The sequence below is a fragment of the Harpia harpyja genome, chromosome 20 (assembly GCF_026419915.1).
Source record: "Harpia harpyja isolate bHarHar1 chromosome 20, bHarHar1 primary haplotype, whole genome shotgun sequence".
Taxonomy (NCBI): Eukaryota; Metazoa; Chordata; class Aves; order Accipitriformes; family Accipitridae; genus Harpia; species Harpia harpyja.
In genome coordinates, this window is record NC_068959.1 from 21,419,273 (window position 1) to 21,436,184 (window position 16,912).

A 16,912-nucleotide genomic window follows, 5' to 3' on the forward strand; every position below is an offset into this window, starting at 1 on the left:
GAACATGGGAAAAGGATTCAACCCCCCCGGTAGATATCCTTACGTACTGGGACTACCAGACTATTTTGCAGGGGGAAACTAAGAGGAAGAAAAGATAGTTCAGGTAAGCAAACTGAATATAACACTACATTTCCTGGCAACAGAAAAATTAAGCTTCAGTTTTAGGATCTGATTTCAGGATTACATTCCTGATGTTTGGTCTTCTAGGGGAGACTCAAAGCAAACAGCAAATCTGTTCCTCTGGTCTCTGATAAAATGCCACTGACAGACAGGTGCTGGGGACGTAGGGCTTTATCTCCACTTCTGGTAAATGATATTAAAGGAAGATCAAGGAGGAGACTGGGGACAAGAGGGATTCTGCAGGTGGGATTCAGCCCCAGTTCAAACTCCTTATATTTTGATACCTGGGTGGATATGTTCCGTCTGTACTCAGGGGAGCTTTGGAGATTTAGTCAATCCAGACTGAATGACTGCAGAGCAAGAGCAGTGATAAACTGGGTGCAAAACAGCAGCAGCTCTTTGACAGAAAAATTAAGCCTAGAGCCCTCAGCCCTCACCCTTGGCAGTATGAAAAAAACTTTCTGTTAGTTAAAACACCAAGAAATATGGACATGGACATGAGGAGACTCATCAATCCAGCTAGGCTTCCCTGTGATGTTAGAATCTAAACTAACCTCTGAATTTCAGATAGGCTTGGTCTCAAAAATCCCTGTGTAGAGATCTGCGTTATTGTTTGCACCACGATGAACTCCAGTGCTTTTTAGGGGAAGATTTGGATACAGAAATTCAGTGACTCATTGCAACAGAACAGAACAAATTCAGACAGCTCATCTTTTCCCTGGGTTCACATAGCAATTTAACCCCAATTTTTCTATTTCACATGCAGCCTGCTATCACAGAGTCTCTGCATCCTGGCCTATCAGAAATGTTACTAATGCTCATAATAATATTCTTGATTGATGGTTGCTTTTCCTGCTTCTCCTTCTTTTGTATAAGTATGATTTATTTTCTGTGCAGGCAAAATGTATGATACGACATTTCTGGAGCTATTTAATGATATTTTCTGTTGTAGGCATTATTGAAATGAATGAATTTGATATGAAGACCTTAGTGACCCTTCTGGGAATCTTCACTCTCTCTACATTTCTTCTGATGCATTTTTTTCACCTGTTGTTGCAGATATTCCTAGCAATGAATTAAAATAAGTATCTCATCACAAATGCCTGCAGATCCTCTGGATGTATTTCTGATGGTTGACTGCACGAATGTTTTATTTTTCAATCCGTTTAACATGAACTTGTTTGCCCTGCTTCCTGGCATTGGAGAAACACTTTGAATTCTGAATGCTGAAATAAAAATCACTGCTATTATTTAAAACATGCAAAAATGTATCATTTATTCAAATGTAAGATTTGTAAATCATTGAATTTCATGGGAGATGAATCATGAGTCAAAGTGTAGGCTGCACTAGAGGTCATATTTAATTTATTTTCAAAGCCTTCACTCATGCTTTTTCGTCCAGTATGTCGTAAGTTATCCAATACACAAAGGTGTCTACTTATGTCTTACAAAAATTAAGCTGATTAAGTCATATTATCACTAACAAGAAGCATTAATTCCACTTGAGTGAATGCTACAAACAGAGTCAGTGACATTTCCACCACTTAGACTGAAAACACATTATAGGCAAACTGGGGAGGCAAAAGCTTCTCTTAGCCCAGGCCTGTTTCTTCCTCTGATCTCTGTGGAGGACTTGGCAACTAATGTTTTCAGAGCAGTAAAAAAAGAAAAGGTGCAAAGGAACAGAGAAAATGAGCATGTGACAATCATGCAGACCATTTTTCAGTGTAGCAGAGGTTAAATTATTATGACAAAAGCTAAAGGATATTTATTTCTACAAAACACCTACTGAGATCAAGAAGAAAGCAGGAGGAGGGGATCCAGCCAAGAACAGCAGGCTGTTCTGTAGGGTGAGTCTAGGGACATATTTAAGACACTGAGGCAATTTGAAAAGAAATCAGCATGGACCTTGACCCAGTCTTGGCTAAATTAAGATGTGTTTGTTCCAGCATCATCTTCAAGTGAGAAGACAACACAGGAAAACAAAGCCCTAGCATCTTCAGAGACTGTAATTAACCACCAAGTGCCACAGACTTCACTGTTAATTAACCACTGAGTGCCACAGACTTTGGGCTGGATCCAGAACCCTGCAAGGTCAATGCGCAGACTCCCACTGGTCCCCATGGATTTTAGCTCTGTCCTGCCGATACTGACCCCTCTGAGGAGCTGACACCACCTGTATTCATGGCTCTACCCAGCCTAACCTGACCACATGCAGAGTGCTGCATCCCCGCTGAGGTTTCCTGTGGGCTTCATTGGCTGCTACTTGACTCCATGCATGGCAGACTGGAATAGAGCTGAGCACCAGCCCCTCTAGGTCCTTCTCTCTGGTCTCTTTTCTCTCTACCTCTGGATTCATTTTGTCTCTCTGGTATACACTTTCAAGTCATTACAGAGATGTAAGTAATGTTTCCATCCAAAGAGTCTAGTCAGCAATAGCAAGAGCACACAAAAAACCCCCGATTTGTTCTGGTGCCCAGCAGCGCTATGTGCCTGCCTAGCACGGCCTGCAGCATTTTGCAGCCAACTGCACCACGTGGCAACTTTCCTGCTGTTGTAGAAGCAAATCTCAAGCTGGCTGGCAGGTCCCTGAAAGCCAGATTTGCCTCTGGATCTCTGAGAGAGCTGGAATGTATGAGAGGAGCATATAGAGAGCGTTCTGTTGAGTATGTCTCCAAAGCAGCTCTCATGCCCAGTGCATTACCAGACTACAGAAACCAGCTAATGCTCATGAACTGTGCAGGAGTGTAAGCACAGGAAGAGTTGTAAAAATAACTGGTTGTAGGGCAAAGACCTTGCATTTTTAATGACACCCTGTCCCTGCGGGAGATCTTCAAGGGAGATCTCATCTATTAGATGGACGATTCTGACCAGGCATGCCCTTTGAAGAAGGGATAGTGTTGTTGAATTAGGTTTAAGCAAGTGCTCTCTCCCCTAAAGCAAGTCCCTTTTTATTGTCCTTTTTCTCACTATGTTGATGGAGAAGAAAGATTGAAACTGAGCTCTTGTCAGTGCAGGGTTTCCTTCAACTAAGCAAAAGGAGATCCTCAGGGAATGTGGGGTGTTGGGGCCTGGGCTGGGCACTGCGTTGACCCTCAAATCCCTTTTGGAAGAGGCCTGACACGAACAGGCAAACCTGGGGATCAGCAAGAGGCGCAGACGTGTGTGTATCTATCTCATCTCCTGGGCTGAGGACAGCCAGGAGTAATGGAGAGGAAAGGGAGGCAATTTACTGGGTGTCAGCTGAGCCTTAGTAGTAGGGGTTAAAAAATGCCAAGAAAATACACTGCAGAGTGACACATTTGCGGGGATGTGGCAAAAGCTGGCCACTTGATTGCTCACCCCTGCAAAATTCCAAAGACAGGGATACAAAGTGTCACTTTCAAATGCCTACGGTTTGGGGGATCAATTTTGAGATCAATTTCCCTTTGGGAAGCCTCACCTGGGAATCTGATACAAAGTGCCAGCTCCATGCATTCCTGTAGATTCTGGATACCATGAAGCACATGCACTGGGTGCTTTTGCTGCGTGAGCTAAAACACAGCTAACAGCTTGGCCCTGCTGCAGAGGGATGTGGCTGAGCGCTTCTGCTGGACTCGGGCTGCAGTCCTCTCCTGATGCCTGGCCAACACCACCTGAAAATGGCAGGGAAGATGTTGCAAGAGCTAATCCGGGAAAGGGAGATGCTTGCTGCCCCACAGGGAGCCAGGTCCATTTGATGCTTTTATTACTTCTTGAGGCTGTTATTAAATTTATTGTATCACTTTACAGAATTCTTTTGTTCTTTTGAAGCAGTGAAACAAGCTAATGCTGTACAGAGGTCTCAGGCAGTGGCTGTTTGGGATTCTTTTTTTAACCTTAATGCTCTGTAGAGACCATTGAAGAATGCATTCAGCAGCATAAAATCCTCCATCCTACCATCTGATTGGGACAGGGAATATTTCATCTATTCACAGTCAGGCAGATGTGAGCAGGGACTGAAGTCACCAGAAGCAGTGAGGTCCCCTTCATGTCCAAAGCACTGTCCTCCTGGGTCCTGACTCCCATGGGGTCCCTCTGAGTGTTCCCTGCCCCCCCGCTTCCACTAAAGAGCATGTTACCCACTTGTAGACAAGGACTTTCCTGGGTTAATCCCAAAAGCCGCATTGCAGCCTCCCCAAGCCAGTCGCTGAGCAAGTGGGAGGGTAAGAGAAGGACAGCCATGGCGTGGCCATCTCAGGACTTCATCCAGAAGCGAACTGCTTCCCACATCAAGTCAAGAGTCATCCCACCAGCAGATACAGGCTTGCCTATTCCCAGGCAGTTGGTCCCTACACCTGGCACACATCCAGGTTATCTCTGCGACTCTCAAGGCAAGCTGGTGGGTGGCGAGCATCCAGGGGAAAGCTTAAATGAACCATAGAAAGCAATGCACGATAACAACAATAAGCCATTACTGCCAGATCCAGCCCCTCTCCCCAGCAGTTCAAAGACCTTTATGTCCATGCCTTGGTGCAAATCCCTGCAGAGTCTCTCCCCAAGCTGGAGCATGGAGCAAGGAGCTGTGTGACATCTCCAGCACACGGCTCCTCCTGGCCATGACCCCAAAGTGCTCCTGAGTCCAGGGAAGGACGGAAGGGGACCTTGAACCCACAGCATCCAGGTGAAGTGAATAAAATGAGCTCTCCTGGGCTGCTCCAGCAACTAAGGAGGCCAGAGGGACACATGTGTCTCCTGGAGTTGAGACCTCTGCTCCAAGAGCTGAGCAGCAATTGCTGCTGTCATGTGCAGCTCAGGGACAGCCAGGAGCCAGAGTGAGCTATTAAAATACAATTTATTGGTACAAATCAGACATTGTGAAACAAACTTGCTTTAGAAAGAGCTGTCATGTTCTGCACAGATGGATTGGAAATGAACTGTCCCGTGACAGAAGCGATTGGCAATGGTGGCAGACAGACCGGGTGGACAGGTGTAGGGTGAGCAGGGCAGGGGAGAGACTGTTCCAGGGCTGGAGTCCTGCCCTTGAGGGCTCCTGAGAGCCAGCTAAAAGTCCTCAAAGAGAAGCAGGGCACAGTGGGAGATGTCTGTCCTGTGCAGGTGGGGCCCCCAGTGCAGGGGTTCCCCCAGGCATTCAGGACTTGGGGAAAACAGAGAATCTATGAGGGCAGGGGGAGGAGGGAAAAGGACTGCCACCTGTGTTGGGGCCCCTCTGATGGCTGGAAACTGTCTTTCATTCAGATGATGTTGCCTTGGGCTACAGAGTTAGCCAGAAGGGCCTCACCTTGTGCATCTCAGCTGCTTAAGCTAACAGCTCTTCTGGCCATCCAATCTGTATGTGCTCCAGCCCATGCTGCTCCCAAAGCAAAGACCGGCTGTGTCCTGGACCTGGGCTGTGTCCTGGACTTCGAGTCTCCAGCCCTGCAAGTGTTGGGTCAGGGTTTGAAGGGAAGCACCCATAATGGCTGGGTTTTGCACTCACTTCCTGGAGAAGACAGACACCACCAGCTGCTCTAGGCATGCAACACAACCCACTGGATCTCAGGGACAGAGCAATGGTCACTGCCCCAGTATGCAGGGTCAGGTTTGACTGAACCAGACTTGGTCTGCATACATTTTCCATGCCTACTGGGACAGAAATACAGGCATGCAGCTCAGTACATTCACACAGCCAGACAAGACAAAGAAGTGACAATGTTTACAGAGATGGATGGTCCCTAAGGGGACATGGGAATGGGTAAACTCAAGGCAGATTTGCTTAAATCTGGTCATATGGACCCCCAACAGCACCTGCTGCCAACACAGCTCTGCAGGATAAGATGGGAGAAATGCCCCCTCCCCTCTTCCCCTGCCCATCCCTATCACTTTTCAGTCTCTTGCTCCTTAAATCCTTTCCCCACACTCTGATGAGCCACTATCCCAGCAGCCCCACAAAGTCGAGTGATCCATACAGCAAGCTGTGTGCTGCTGGTGGACCTAGCAGCTGAAATAATGCAAGTGATTCCCAGGGCCTTGGGCAGAGCCATCCAGGCCCAGCACTGGTCACTATTTTAGGTCGTTGTTGATAACCACACTGTCATGCATGTCACAGTAAGTTGTCATCTTCTTCCTCTTGCCAAAGGTGGAGAAGCTGTTCTTGTTCTCCCGGCCCAGGAAGAGGGGCCCATCTTTGCTGGAAAGCAGAGTGGGGGTGCCAGGGATGTAGACATTGTGCTGATAATCCAGGGCTGGGATGTGCCCTGGGTACAAGGGGCTGTACTGTGGTGTCCAGATGCTGTTGGTGCCTGCTGAAGCCTTCTGAAACTCTGGAGGAAAGATGAGTGTGAGACTGGCTCAGGGGAGGTCATATCCATAGCTCAGTGGGACAGTGACATCCATGTCCCAGGGTGCAAGCCCGTGGCCATGTGTCACCAAACTTCCTTCTGGAGCCTGGATGCCCTTCCATCCCACAAAACTCTGCCACTGCTAGGAACAGGGATGTGTCCCCCTCACTGCACCTCCACCAAGCAACAAGAGGGTCTGGTCTTCCCAGCCCAGCAACCCAATACTAACCAGAGACAGGGGTCACCAGTGTGCACAGCCTCTCATGCTCCTTCTGGAGGGCCCTGCGGATTTCACCCACGTCCTCCAGGCTCTGGGAGCTAAAGAGAAGAGATCAATTCAAAGCTGCATTGGAGATAACCTCCCCTCCCCACATCCCCCTTCCACCCACTCCTTCTGTTCCCACAGTGCCGGATTTAGTACCTCTTCAGGGCAGGTCGTTGCGTGCTTGGAGGCACCCAGTCTGTGTTGGGCTGCTTGATCTGGAAAACACAGGGAAAGGCAAGGCTGGTTATCGGGACCCTCTGTTAATCAGCCCTGGGACCCTCTGTTAATCAGCCCAGCCCTGCCAGCACCAGGCTTCAGTAGCCAGGGATGCAGGACTCCATCTCCTTCTGTGCAGAGAAGCAAGCAGCACATTCCCATTTTAGGGAAACTGAGGCAGTGTTGAACCAGCCTGCTCCCTTCTGGAACTTCCCTACCTTCCTGAGACATCGGAGTTGTCTGGGGCTTGCTTTCTGTCTCTGAGAGTTTAATTGCCAAAGTCTGTCCTTCTGGGAAGAAAGAGGAGCTTTTCCTATTTCTGTTAATTTTAAAAAGCCTTTTTTGCCAGTGCGATGGTAACTTAGCCCAGGTCTCAGACACCAGAGGGTGAGAGGTGCAGAAGTTGGCTGCATACTCAATGTTGCAGGGGGGTTGCAAACAACTAGGGGAAAATCCCATTAGCGTATTAGAGAAGTGAGTCCAGTGGTGCAAGGACACATGCAGGGAGAGCCTCTTGGCAGGGAGTCTTGGACTCTCCTTGGAAGGGCTGTTTTATTAAAAGAAGTCAAACGTAAGTGGATTAGACGCCTCATCACTCTCCATCCTTGTAATCGTGTTTCAGAATGAGTCTTTCATTGGGAAAATTAGACGTTCCTCATTTCAATACCTAACAAATATTGACATCAAAATCCCACCCCTAATACCCCGCTCCCTCCCCTATGGTGCAGCCCAGTGCAGCACAGCGGCCAGGCCTGGGTGCCAGAACTGGGGGCATGAGCAATGCTGGCAGGGCTGGGACCAGCCCCAGGTGCAGCAGCAGGACACTGTGGACCCCCGCCAGCACAGGGAAAGCAGACCCGCAGCGATGCTCAGGCTGTCCCAGTGTGAGTTGTTCACCCACATGAAGGAGATGCCACCCCCACCATCCCACCCCTCTGGGGCACCAGAGCACCCCCTTTAATGGGTGCAAAAAGGTGGCAGGAAGGGATTTCCTCTGCCTCAGCTGAGCCTGACACTCCCCCGGTAATTAGATCGGTGGAGAGTTTCCCGCTGCCTGACGGCTCCTAATTCCTGCACTGATCAAAGGCGCCCGTTATTCTCTGGGAAAAGCCGTGCCTGGTTTCTCTCACGGCAGAGGCTGAGGGAGGGGGCGGGGGGGACCCGTGGAGCGACAGTAAGCACTACCGGGCACGGTGTTACCTGCTTGGAGACCTGGAGATGCTGTCCCGGCTGGGACAGCTTCCCGGGACCCTTCTCGTTATTCCTGGGGGGGCTGCAGGGTTTGAGGAACATGAAGTCACTCTGGGCAGACTCAGGACCAAGGCAGACCTTGTAGCAGTAGCCTGGGGGGCCGCCCCCGGGTACATCGAGGCAGGTGGCAGCTGTGGTCCCTGCGGGGGGCTGCACCATCAGGTTGGATGTCTTCAGGCCATCAGAGGAGGGTCTGGACCCGGGGCAGCAGTGGCAGCAGGGTGGTGAGCAGCTGTCACCCTGGCAGGAGCGCTGCTCTCTGCGGCACCGAATGGCCGTGAGGATGAGGATGGCGAGGAGGAAGGTGAAGGAGATGGAGCCCAGGGAAACAAGGAGGTAGAGGGTGAGTGGGGAGGATGAGGAGGCCTCTGGGGGGAGGCTGAACTCACTGAAGTCAGAGAGAGTCTGAGGCATGGTCTCCACCACCGAAAGGAGGAGAGACACGGTGGCAGAGAGGGCTGGCTGCCCACCGTCCCGCACTTGCACCACCAGCCGCTGCTGGGTTGCATCCTGCTCCAGAAAGGAGCGTAGGGTGCGCAGCTCGCCCGTGTCTGGTGCCACGCTGAAGAGGGTGAAGTCAGTGGCCTGGAGGAGCTGGTAGGAGAGACGGGAGTTCAGCCCTGCGTCTGCATCCACCGCCGACACTGTGCCCACGAGGTAGCCAGGCCTGGCTGATCGTGGCACCAGCTCGGTGGCCACGGAGCCGTTGCGGGGCATGGGGGAAACGATGACCGGAGCATTGTCATTCTGGTCCAGCACAAAGATGTGGACAGTGACGTTGGCGCTGAGTGGGGGGAAACCCGCATCCTGTGCTTGTACCTCAATCTGGAAGCTGCGGATTTGCTCATAATCAAGGGAGCGCAGGGCATACATGTGCCCACTGTCTGAGTTGATAGACACATAGGTGCCCACAGGCATGCCATGGATGTGCCCATCAGCAATGGAGTAGGACAGGTAGGCGTTTTGTTGGCAGTCAGGGTCCAATGCACTGACGGAGCAGATGGAGGCACCTGGCGCATTGTTCTCCATCACGTAGACGCTGTAGGAGGGCTGGAGGAAGTGTGGGGCATTGTCGTTCACATCGGACACCGGGACAGTGAGGGTGCTGTGGGTCAGCAGGGCAGGGGAGCCCATGTCCCGTGCTGTGATGCTTACATTGTACTCGGGCACAACCTCCCGGTCCAGCGCTTGCGTGGTGACCAGCGTGTAGTAGTTGCGGAAGGAGGAGCGGAGCTCAAAAGGTACATCGGGGCCAACCTCGCAGCTCACACGCCCGTTGTCCCCAGAGTCCCGGTCCAGAACACTGATGACAGCGATGACGGTGCCTGGTGGGGCATCCTCCAGCACAGGCGTGGACACAGAGGTGAGGGTCACCTCTGGTGCGTTGTCATTCACATCGAGGAGGTGCACAAGCACCCGGCAGTGCACGGCCACAGCTGAGGGTCCACGGTCCTTGGCTTGCACATAGAGCTCGTGGAGGCTTGCCCGCTCATAGTCCAGGGAGCCCTTCAGCAGCACCTGCCCACTCTGGGGCTCTATGTGGAAGAGCTCCCGGACATGCGGTGGTGCATGCCCACTGAAGGAGTACTCGATCTCCCCGTTGGGGCCCTCATCCAGGTCAGTGGCATTGAGCTGGATGACCAGGGTGCCAGCAGGGGCATCCTCAGGAAGGCTCACGCCATACGAGGGCTGGTCAAAGGCAGGCACGTTGTCGTTTGCATCCAGTACAGTGACGAGGATGTGAGCTGTGCCTGAGCGCTCGGGGACACCGCCGTCAAGAGCGGTGAGCAGCACTCGGTGCACACGTTGCTGCTCGCGGTCGAGGGCGTGCTCCAGCACCAGCTCTGCAAACTTGCTGTTGTCACTGCGCGTCTGCACCTCGAGCGAAAAGAAACCGTTGGGGCTGAGCCGGTAGGTGTGCACCGAGTTGGTACCCACGTCAGGATCCTGGGCGCTCTCCAGTGGGAAGCGGGCACCGAGCACAGCAGACTCGGCCACCTCCAGCACATACTCTTGCCAGGGGAAGGTGGGCGCATGGTCATTGATGTCCAGTACCTCCACCTCGACGCGGTAGAGCTCCAGCGGGCTCTCGACGAGGAGCTGCAGGTGGAGCAGGCAGGTTCCCCTGGCTTCACACACCTCCTCCCGGTCAATCCGCTCGTTCACGAAGAGGATCCCGTTCTCCAGGTTCACCTCCAGGTGCTGCCTGGCCCCGGCCCGCGACACGATGCGGAACCGCCGTGCTGACAGGGTGGACACGTCCAGCCCCAGGTCCTCGCCCAGATTGGCCACGAAGGCTCCATGCTCCAGCTCCTCCGGCACGGCGTAGCGCAGCTGCCCGCTCGCCGGGCGCGGTGCCGGGGCCCCGGCCAGCAGGAGGAAGAGGAGGGAGCGGAGGAAGAGCTGCCCCCACGGCCCGGACCCTGGCCCGGTCCCCATGGCCCCGCAGCCCTCCCGGGGACGCGGGGTCCCACCCGCGCCGCCGGGTCCCCCCTCACCTTTGCTCATCCCTTGCACTTCCAAAGAGTTTCGGGCTCCCGGGGGCGGCGGGGGAGGGCCCTGCCCGGAGCTGGGGGGCCGAGCCGCAGCCACCGGCGGCCGCTTAACCCCTTCCCTGCTGGCCCCGGGGAGAGGACGCAGTCCGGGCCCCGGTGCCACACCAGAATCGGTCTACTGGAGCCGGGCGCACCTGGGAAGGTGGCTAGCCCCGGGCAGGTCCCGTTAACGGCGGTGGGAGCTCCAGCGAGACCGATCGCTGCCCGGGGCACCGGTATTACCCCGCAGATGCTGCGTTCGTCCCCGTGGTAGATTAAGAGGAGCCTGGATCGCGGCGGCTGCCAAATCCCCCGGCCGCGTCCCCCGCCGTGCCGGTCCTAACCTTTACCAGATGGTTAAGCCCCTCCAGACTTGATTACATTTCCCTGCACACCGTTTTCCTTGTAATGCGGAGTTTTTAATTACCGGAGCAGGGGGGATTACAGCCCTGGATAATGCTGAGCCCATCCGTGCGGAGGCACAGAGAGAGCGCCCACCCCCCGCTCCTTCCTTGCCTGCTCCCACCCCAGACCCCCCGCCTGCCCACAGCCCCGCGCCCCTAATCCCGGTCCCCCGCCGGGCACGCCAGCGTCAGCCCCCTCGGGCTCTCGGGGCACGATCCCGCCGGACACCCCAGGACCGGTCCCCCCACCCCTGCGCCCCCACCCTGGCGGCTGCTCCCCCCCGCGGGCACAAACTTTCCGCCCCCCGCAGAAGGCGAGGGGGAGGCGGGCGCGGACGGAGCCTCGGGTCCCCCACCGGTCCCCGGAGGGCGACAGACGGAGCACCCTGCGACCCCCCCGCTCCCTCTCCCCGCTCCCCTCCCCGGTACCGATCACGGTCCCTCCGCTGGCCGATCCGTTCTCCCCGCAGACCGGGCTCCAGCCGCCGCCGCGCCCGGGCAGCTCCGCCCGTCGCCTCCCACCGGCGCCGTCCCCGGGGGCGCTCGGTAACGGGACGGGGCGGCCGCCCCCCCCCGCCCCGCGGCTACTTAGGGTGCGGATAATCCCCTAACGATCTAGTTAAGGGCTCGGCGGGGCTCGGAGCGGCTTTAGCCGTGCGGTGATATTTCACCGCCTTTGTCTCTGCCTCCCGGTCCCCGGTGGGAAGGCAACCGCCGGCCCCAACCGCCTCCCCCCCCCCGCTCTCCACGGGGACACGCGTGGGAGGCAGGATCCAGAGGCGACCGGGAGACCGGAGGAAGCAGGAGGCGGAGGGGCTGGAGGGGTTTGTCGGGCTGGGGAAAGGGGATTTTGTCCCTGGGAGGGCAGCGCGACCCACGCGGGACGTGCCGCGCTCGTGGGGCCGCCGGTTGGGGAGAGGGGCGGGCAGGGGTTGGGTGGAGGCCGGGACGGGGAGCAGGTGGAAGGAGGGGGGCGGCTGGGTCACGCGTGGGCTCGGGCCGCTCACGGGTGGAATCGGGACGGCAGCCGGTAAGCGAAGCCCAGGCTGCATCGGAAGCGCCGATCACGACCGGCCCGGCCCCCGCACCATCTCCCACGCCAGGGCCACCCCTGCCGTCGTCGCTGTCACCCCCCGCCCCGATCTGTTTCTTTTCTCATCCCCCCCCCCCCCCAATCCCCGATCTGTCCCCCCCCTCCCCGCCCTGTATCACCGCCCAGCCCTGCCCGGGGCTGGGACCCCGGAGGTGGGATGGTTGGGGTAGGGCTGCTCCGGGACCCCCCCGAGGGCGGCTCAGGCCAGAGGGGGATGGGGGGGGGACGAGGGGGACACTGGACACAGAGATTTTCGGGGGTCTCGTTTCCCTCCCTCCAGTCCTTCCCCGTCTCCGACCAAGTGCGTTCCAGGAAATCCTCGGAGCGGCTCTCGCCCTTTTGTTTGATTCAGATTAAAATATCCATTCCCTTCCTCCCAAAAGTGCAACCCGTTCCCGGCAGGATCCGTGCCCCCCCGGCCCCCTGCCCAGTCCTGCCTGCTTTTTTTCGGCTCTGCTCAGCAATGCCCCCCCCCCGCCCCGCAGCTCTCCATCGTCGCTTCCTTGGGGGGGATCTGTCCATCCCCCACCCCCTTGCTTCCCTCCCCTAAGGGAGGTCACGGAATAGTCCCATTCTGTTTCTTTTCCTCACCTCCCCAAACCTTGGAGTCCCTTGCTGCCCCCCCCGCAGCCCCCACGAGTCCAGGGGACCAAGGTCAAAAGTGGGGGGCTTCAGAGGGGGCACAGGCTTGTTCCAAGGATCCCTTTCCTGAAGGAAATGGCACAGGCTGGGGGTGCTGCAGAGGGATGGGGAATCCAAAAAAGAGCCTTGTTCGGGGGGGCACAGCAGAGCAGGCTGAACAGCAGGATGGGGGAGATGGCATGGGGACAGTCCAGCACCCCAGCTAACACCCCACTTCATGTCCTGTAGATTTTAAGTCCCCTCTTGTGATGCAGGGCAGTGTTCAGCTGCCAGCCCTGTTCTCTCGGGGTAAGGAATCAGGACGCAGCTAGAAGCTTGTTTTTGGAAGATGCTGGAAGCTAGAAGAAAGGGGGGGGGTCTCTCTGAGATGTCTTGGCACAGGCGGGTGGGTGGCCGGTTGCCGCAGGTCAGCACTGATGTGCCTTGGCAAGGCCAGCCGGAGAGATCAGGGTGGGAAGTAGTGGGAGATGCCGCAGGCTGAGCCGCCTTGGAAAAGCCATGCAGAGAGCAAAGGGTTGGGGGACCGTCACCCAGCTGCCTGCAGGCACCAAACCTTGCCCAGCCACCACCGTCACTCTGTTTTCCTGCCCGCTGCATTCTAGGGCAGCAGAAGGGTCTGCCAGAAATGCTGTCCCTGCCAGACCGCACATCCCTTCCCCCAGCTCCCCAAGGCGTCCGTCTGCCCAGCCGTGCATGTGGGTTCGCTGCTCCCTTTTTGCTCAAAGCGAGAGCACTTATAGTTTGCAGTGCCCAAGAGGACAACCACAGTGGGAGGGGGGGTCTCCTGGCTGAAGATGAGAGCAGCCCTGGCCCCGCAGCTGGTAAGTCAGTCCTGGGCTGCTTGTGCAGGGTCAGATGCTGGGGGCTCAGTCTTTGAAGCCACAAAGCTCTGTGCAGCAGGATGCCCTGATCAGTGCTCCTTCCCCTCCGAAGCTTTGGCTCCCTGCCTTCCCCAGAGGAAAAACCAGTGCCCTGAAGGGGATGGTGGCCGTGTTTATCAGGGCTGGTGAGGCACTCTGCCTGACCTTGGGTGCTGGGATGCAAAACATGAAACATGCCCAATCTCCTTTCAGAGGCGCACAGGGACAGGATAAAAAGGTATGAGCACAAGCTGGAAAAGGGAAATTCTTAGTAGCTATTAAGGAAAAAATCTTCACTCTGAGGGTGGTAAAACACTGGCACAAAGACCAGACTGTGGCAGGAATTGCCATCCTTGGAGATCCTCCTGAGCGACCTGATCTACTGGCCCCGCTCTGAGCATGGATGCACCAGGGACCTCCAGAGCTCCTGACTGATCAAAACTATTGTGTGATTTGGAAAGCCCCCATCTGTAGCAACCCACGCTGAGCAGAGGTGAAGTGGTCACCAAGGCGAGGGAGACCGCTGTCCAGAGGGCCTTGGTTTCAAGAAAGCACAGGTCCTGTGTTTGTCAAGGAGACATTTCTTTTCACAGACCAGATGTGTGGTATGGAACAATGAAGGATTCTGGGGCTCCATTCCCACTGGAAGTCCCAGTCCATGGGCTCTGTCCTGCAAGGTGCTTGAGTTGCTCAGCACCCTCATATTCCCTGGCAGTGGTGCAGGTAGACCTTTCGCACCGGGCAGGTTTGGAGCCAGGGTGTGTCCGTAAAGTTTTCCTGAAGTTCCATGTGATTTGTAGGTGACAAGATGTAGCCGAGGTGACCAACTCAAGGGCTACTACTGGTAAAGTACATTGGATTCTCTTGGTCAGCAACACATAGGAACAAATCCCCCAACCCCTCTGCCTGTGATAGATGGAGGCCAAAACATGGCCTCAGCTCCAAGCAGACCCTCTGTAGCCGTCATCTACTTTTGAGCATTTTCAGGACATGGGGGGTCAGTCCCACTCAGCTTCTGGGTGAGCCAGTTCTGGCTCCCTGTAGGACACAGACTTCACCAGCAGCTCAGGAAGCCAACGCCTCTACTCCTGCTTCAGAGGGGGGAGATTTTCTTGCAAACCCAAGCCCACAAAGGGACCTGCTTTCATGGCTGGTGTTTTGTTCCTCTTGAAGTAAGAGACCTTGGACGCAAAGCAGAAGAAGGGCTGTGTCCCCATTATCCTGAGGGCTGGGACTTGTACTGCCCTAGGCATCCTCTTAGAGGCTCTCCCCTAAAATGTCCTGTGGGAATGTCTCCTCTCCTCTGGGAAGGACTGAGAAGGAATGAGGGGTCAGTGAGCAGGCAAGTAAGGGTGGGCAATGGTGTGATGCTTGCATGGGGGAAGAGCAGAGGCTTTGGGACAGAGAAGATAACACTTCTCCTCTGTCAGGCACCAGTGTGACTAATCTTGGAATAGTATGCGCAGTGCCTGAGCCTGAAGTTTTGAAAGAAGACTAAAAAACTGATTTAAGGCTTGGAAAAATACCTTACAGGGAGAAGTGCAAGTGAAACTGCCTGAACTCTGTGCAAAAAAGAAGTCGGAAGAGGTCTGATGGTAGGGCCAGGGAGGTGTCACAAGGAGGAAAAGCTGGGTGCAGCAGGACAGTTAAAGGCATGCAGACCCATGGCTTGAGCCAAGCAGCTTCACGCATTGGACAGTGAGAGGGGATCGAGCTGTCAGAACTGTTGATGGTGTCTATGTCTCTTGGTGTCTGCAAATCCATGTGGAACAGAAGGTGTGAGTTCATCAAGCCCAAGTTCCCCAGTGTATCTTGATGAAATGGGAAGACTGGCCCGGGGAAGAGGGGTTCCAATTGACTTCACCTCCTTCAGCAGAGAAACCACTGCAGCTCTCCGCTCCATCTGGGTGATGCTACAAGAAATTTGAACTGCTCTTTCCTATGAGAAGAAGGTCCTGTAGCCACAAGGGAGTATCTCCTCTCCTCTCCTCCTCTCCTCTCCTCTCCTCTCCTCTCCTCTCCTCTCCTCTCCTCTCCTCTCCTCTCCTCTCCTCTCCTCTCGCAGCATGCTAAATAGCAGCTGGAAATGTTGGAGTTGGGACCCCAAAGAGGACGTCAAGGGGTTGGAGTTGGGGTGGATGTTTTGTTGTCCTCTCCCCACACACATACCCTTGCATCAATGCCCAAACAACAAACGGGTGCCTGCATTTTACTTTGAAGTCCCACATCTCTGGGCTACATTGGTGGTTTCAGAAGGGAAAGGTAGAAAAAGGCACATTCTCCTTTGTCCCCATTTCTGGTTTTTAGCTATCTGCTTCTATGGAGCCATCCTGGATCTCTGGGGATGCATCTCTGGAGAAGAAATTCCAGTTCTTCCAGTCCTGGACAGATATGTGGATCCTGCTTCCCTGTCCCCACTTTCACTTCATTTCTCTGTCCCCATTCGCAGGATAGGGACCACCTCTACCTTCCCACCCTCCCCTAGCCCCTGCAGGGGACTGTGTGGCCCCTGAGACACCCCCCAACATCCCCATCTGCTCCCGGGAGCTTTGCAGATCCTCCAGGTCTCCCTTTTCTCCCCCACCAGCCCTACTTCTTTCCTCTCTGTCTGGGAGATCAGTCATCGAGGGTGTCAACACGCACGCACCCGACTCCCCCGGGAGGATGGGGAGCGTGAAGCTGGGGGTGGTGTTCTGCTGCAAGAAGGCAAAGCTGCCATCAGCAGGCGCTTTGATCTACAGACAATTACAGACGAGTGTAGGACCTCGCTCCACTCAGCCAATAAATAATGGAATTTGTGTGTTGACACAGACAGATTTCCCCCAAACTGTCAGAGAAGGGGAGACAGAGAGTGAGCGAACGGGAGCCCAAGCAGCTGGAGGGAAGGAAGAGGAGCGGGCAGGGGAAGGGACAAGGAGGGCCTGTGGGAAAACAGGGAGATGGGGCAAGGGAGGAAAAAAAAGGACAAGTTGACAAGTTTGGGGAGGCAATGCTGATGAGGGGTGCTGGGCAGGGAGGATAAGGAGCCTAAGGAACACATATTTGTAGAGAGAAAGGAAAATCAAGACAGAAACTGTGGGTGGAAAGGCGGGGGGGGGGAGTGCTGCATACGCATCAGGCTGGAAGCAGAGGCGAAAAAAAAATCTGAAGGTGGAAAAGAAAGAGAAGGAGGAACAAAGGCATGGCAGTGCCCCCGGGGCTCCCCGGCTGCCTGGCAGATCACATGCT

At 55.1% G+C, this 16,912-nt stretch overlaps 1 protein-coding gene across 3 annotated transcripts; it reads right to left on the reverse strand.

Moving 5' to 3' along the window:
- Window positions 1-1,484: 1,484 nt before the first annotated feature.
- On the reverse strand, window positions 1,485-11,196 carry LOC128134466 (protocadherin-10-like). 3 transcript variants are annotated; one of them, XM_052772167.1, is made up of 5 exons: window positions 9,307-11,196; window positions 8,101-9,201; window positions 6,841-6,899; window positions 6,649-6,737; window positions 1,485-6,401 (listed from the first exon to the last, which is right to left on the reverse strand). In XM_052772167.1, exons 1-5 carry the CDS (start codon window positions 10,657-10,659, stop codon window positions 6,142-6,144), a joined length of 2,862 nt encoding a protein of 953 aa, XP_052628127.1. In that variant the 5' UTR covers window positions 10,660-11,196; the 3' UTR covers window positions 1,485-6,141. The 3 variants fall into 3 exon arrangements, with proteins under 3 accessions (XP_052628127.1, XP_052628126.1, XP_052628128.1); XM_052772166.1 differs by having other exon boundaries at window positions 1,486-6,401; window positions 8,101-11,196; XM_052772168.1 differs by lacking the exons at window positions 1,485-6,401; window positions 6,649-6,737; window positions 6,841-6,899 and adding an exon at window positions 6,916-7,447 and having other exon boundaries at window positions 8,101-11,196.
- Between the last annotated feature and the right edge of the window lie 5,716 nt (window positions 11,197-16,912).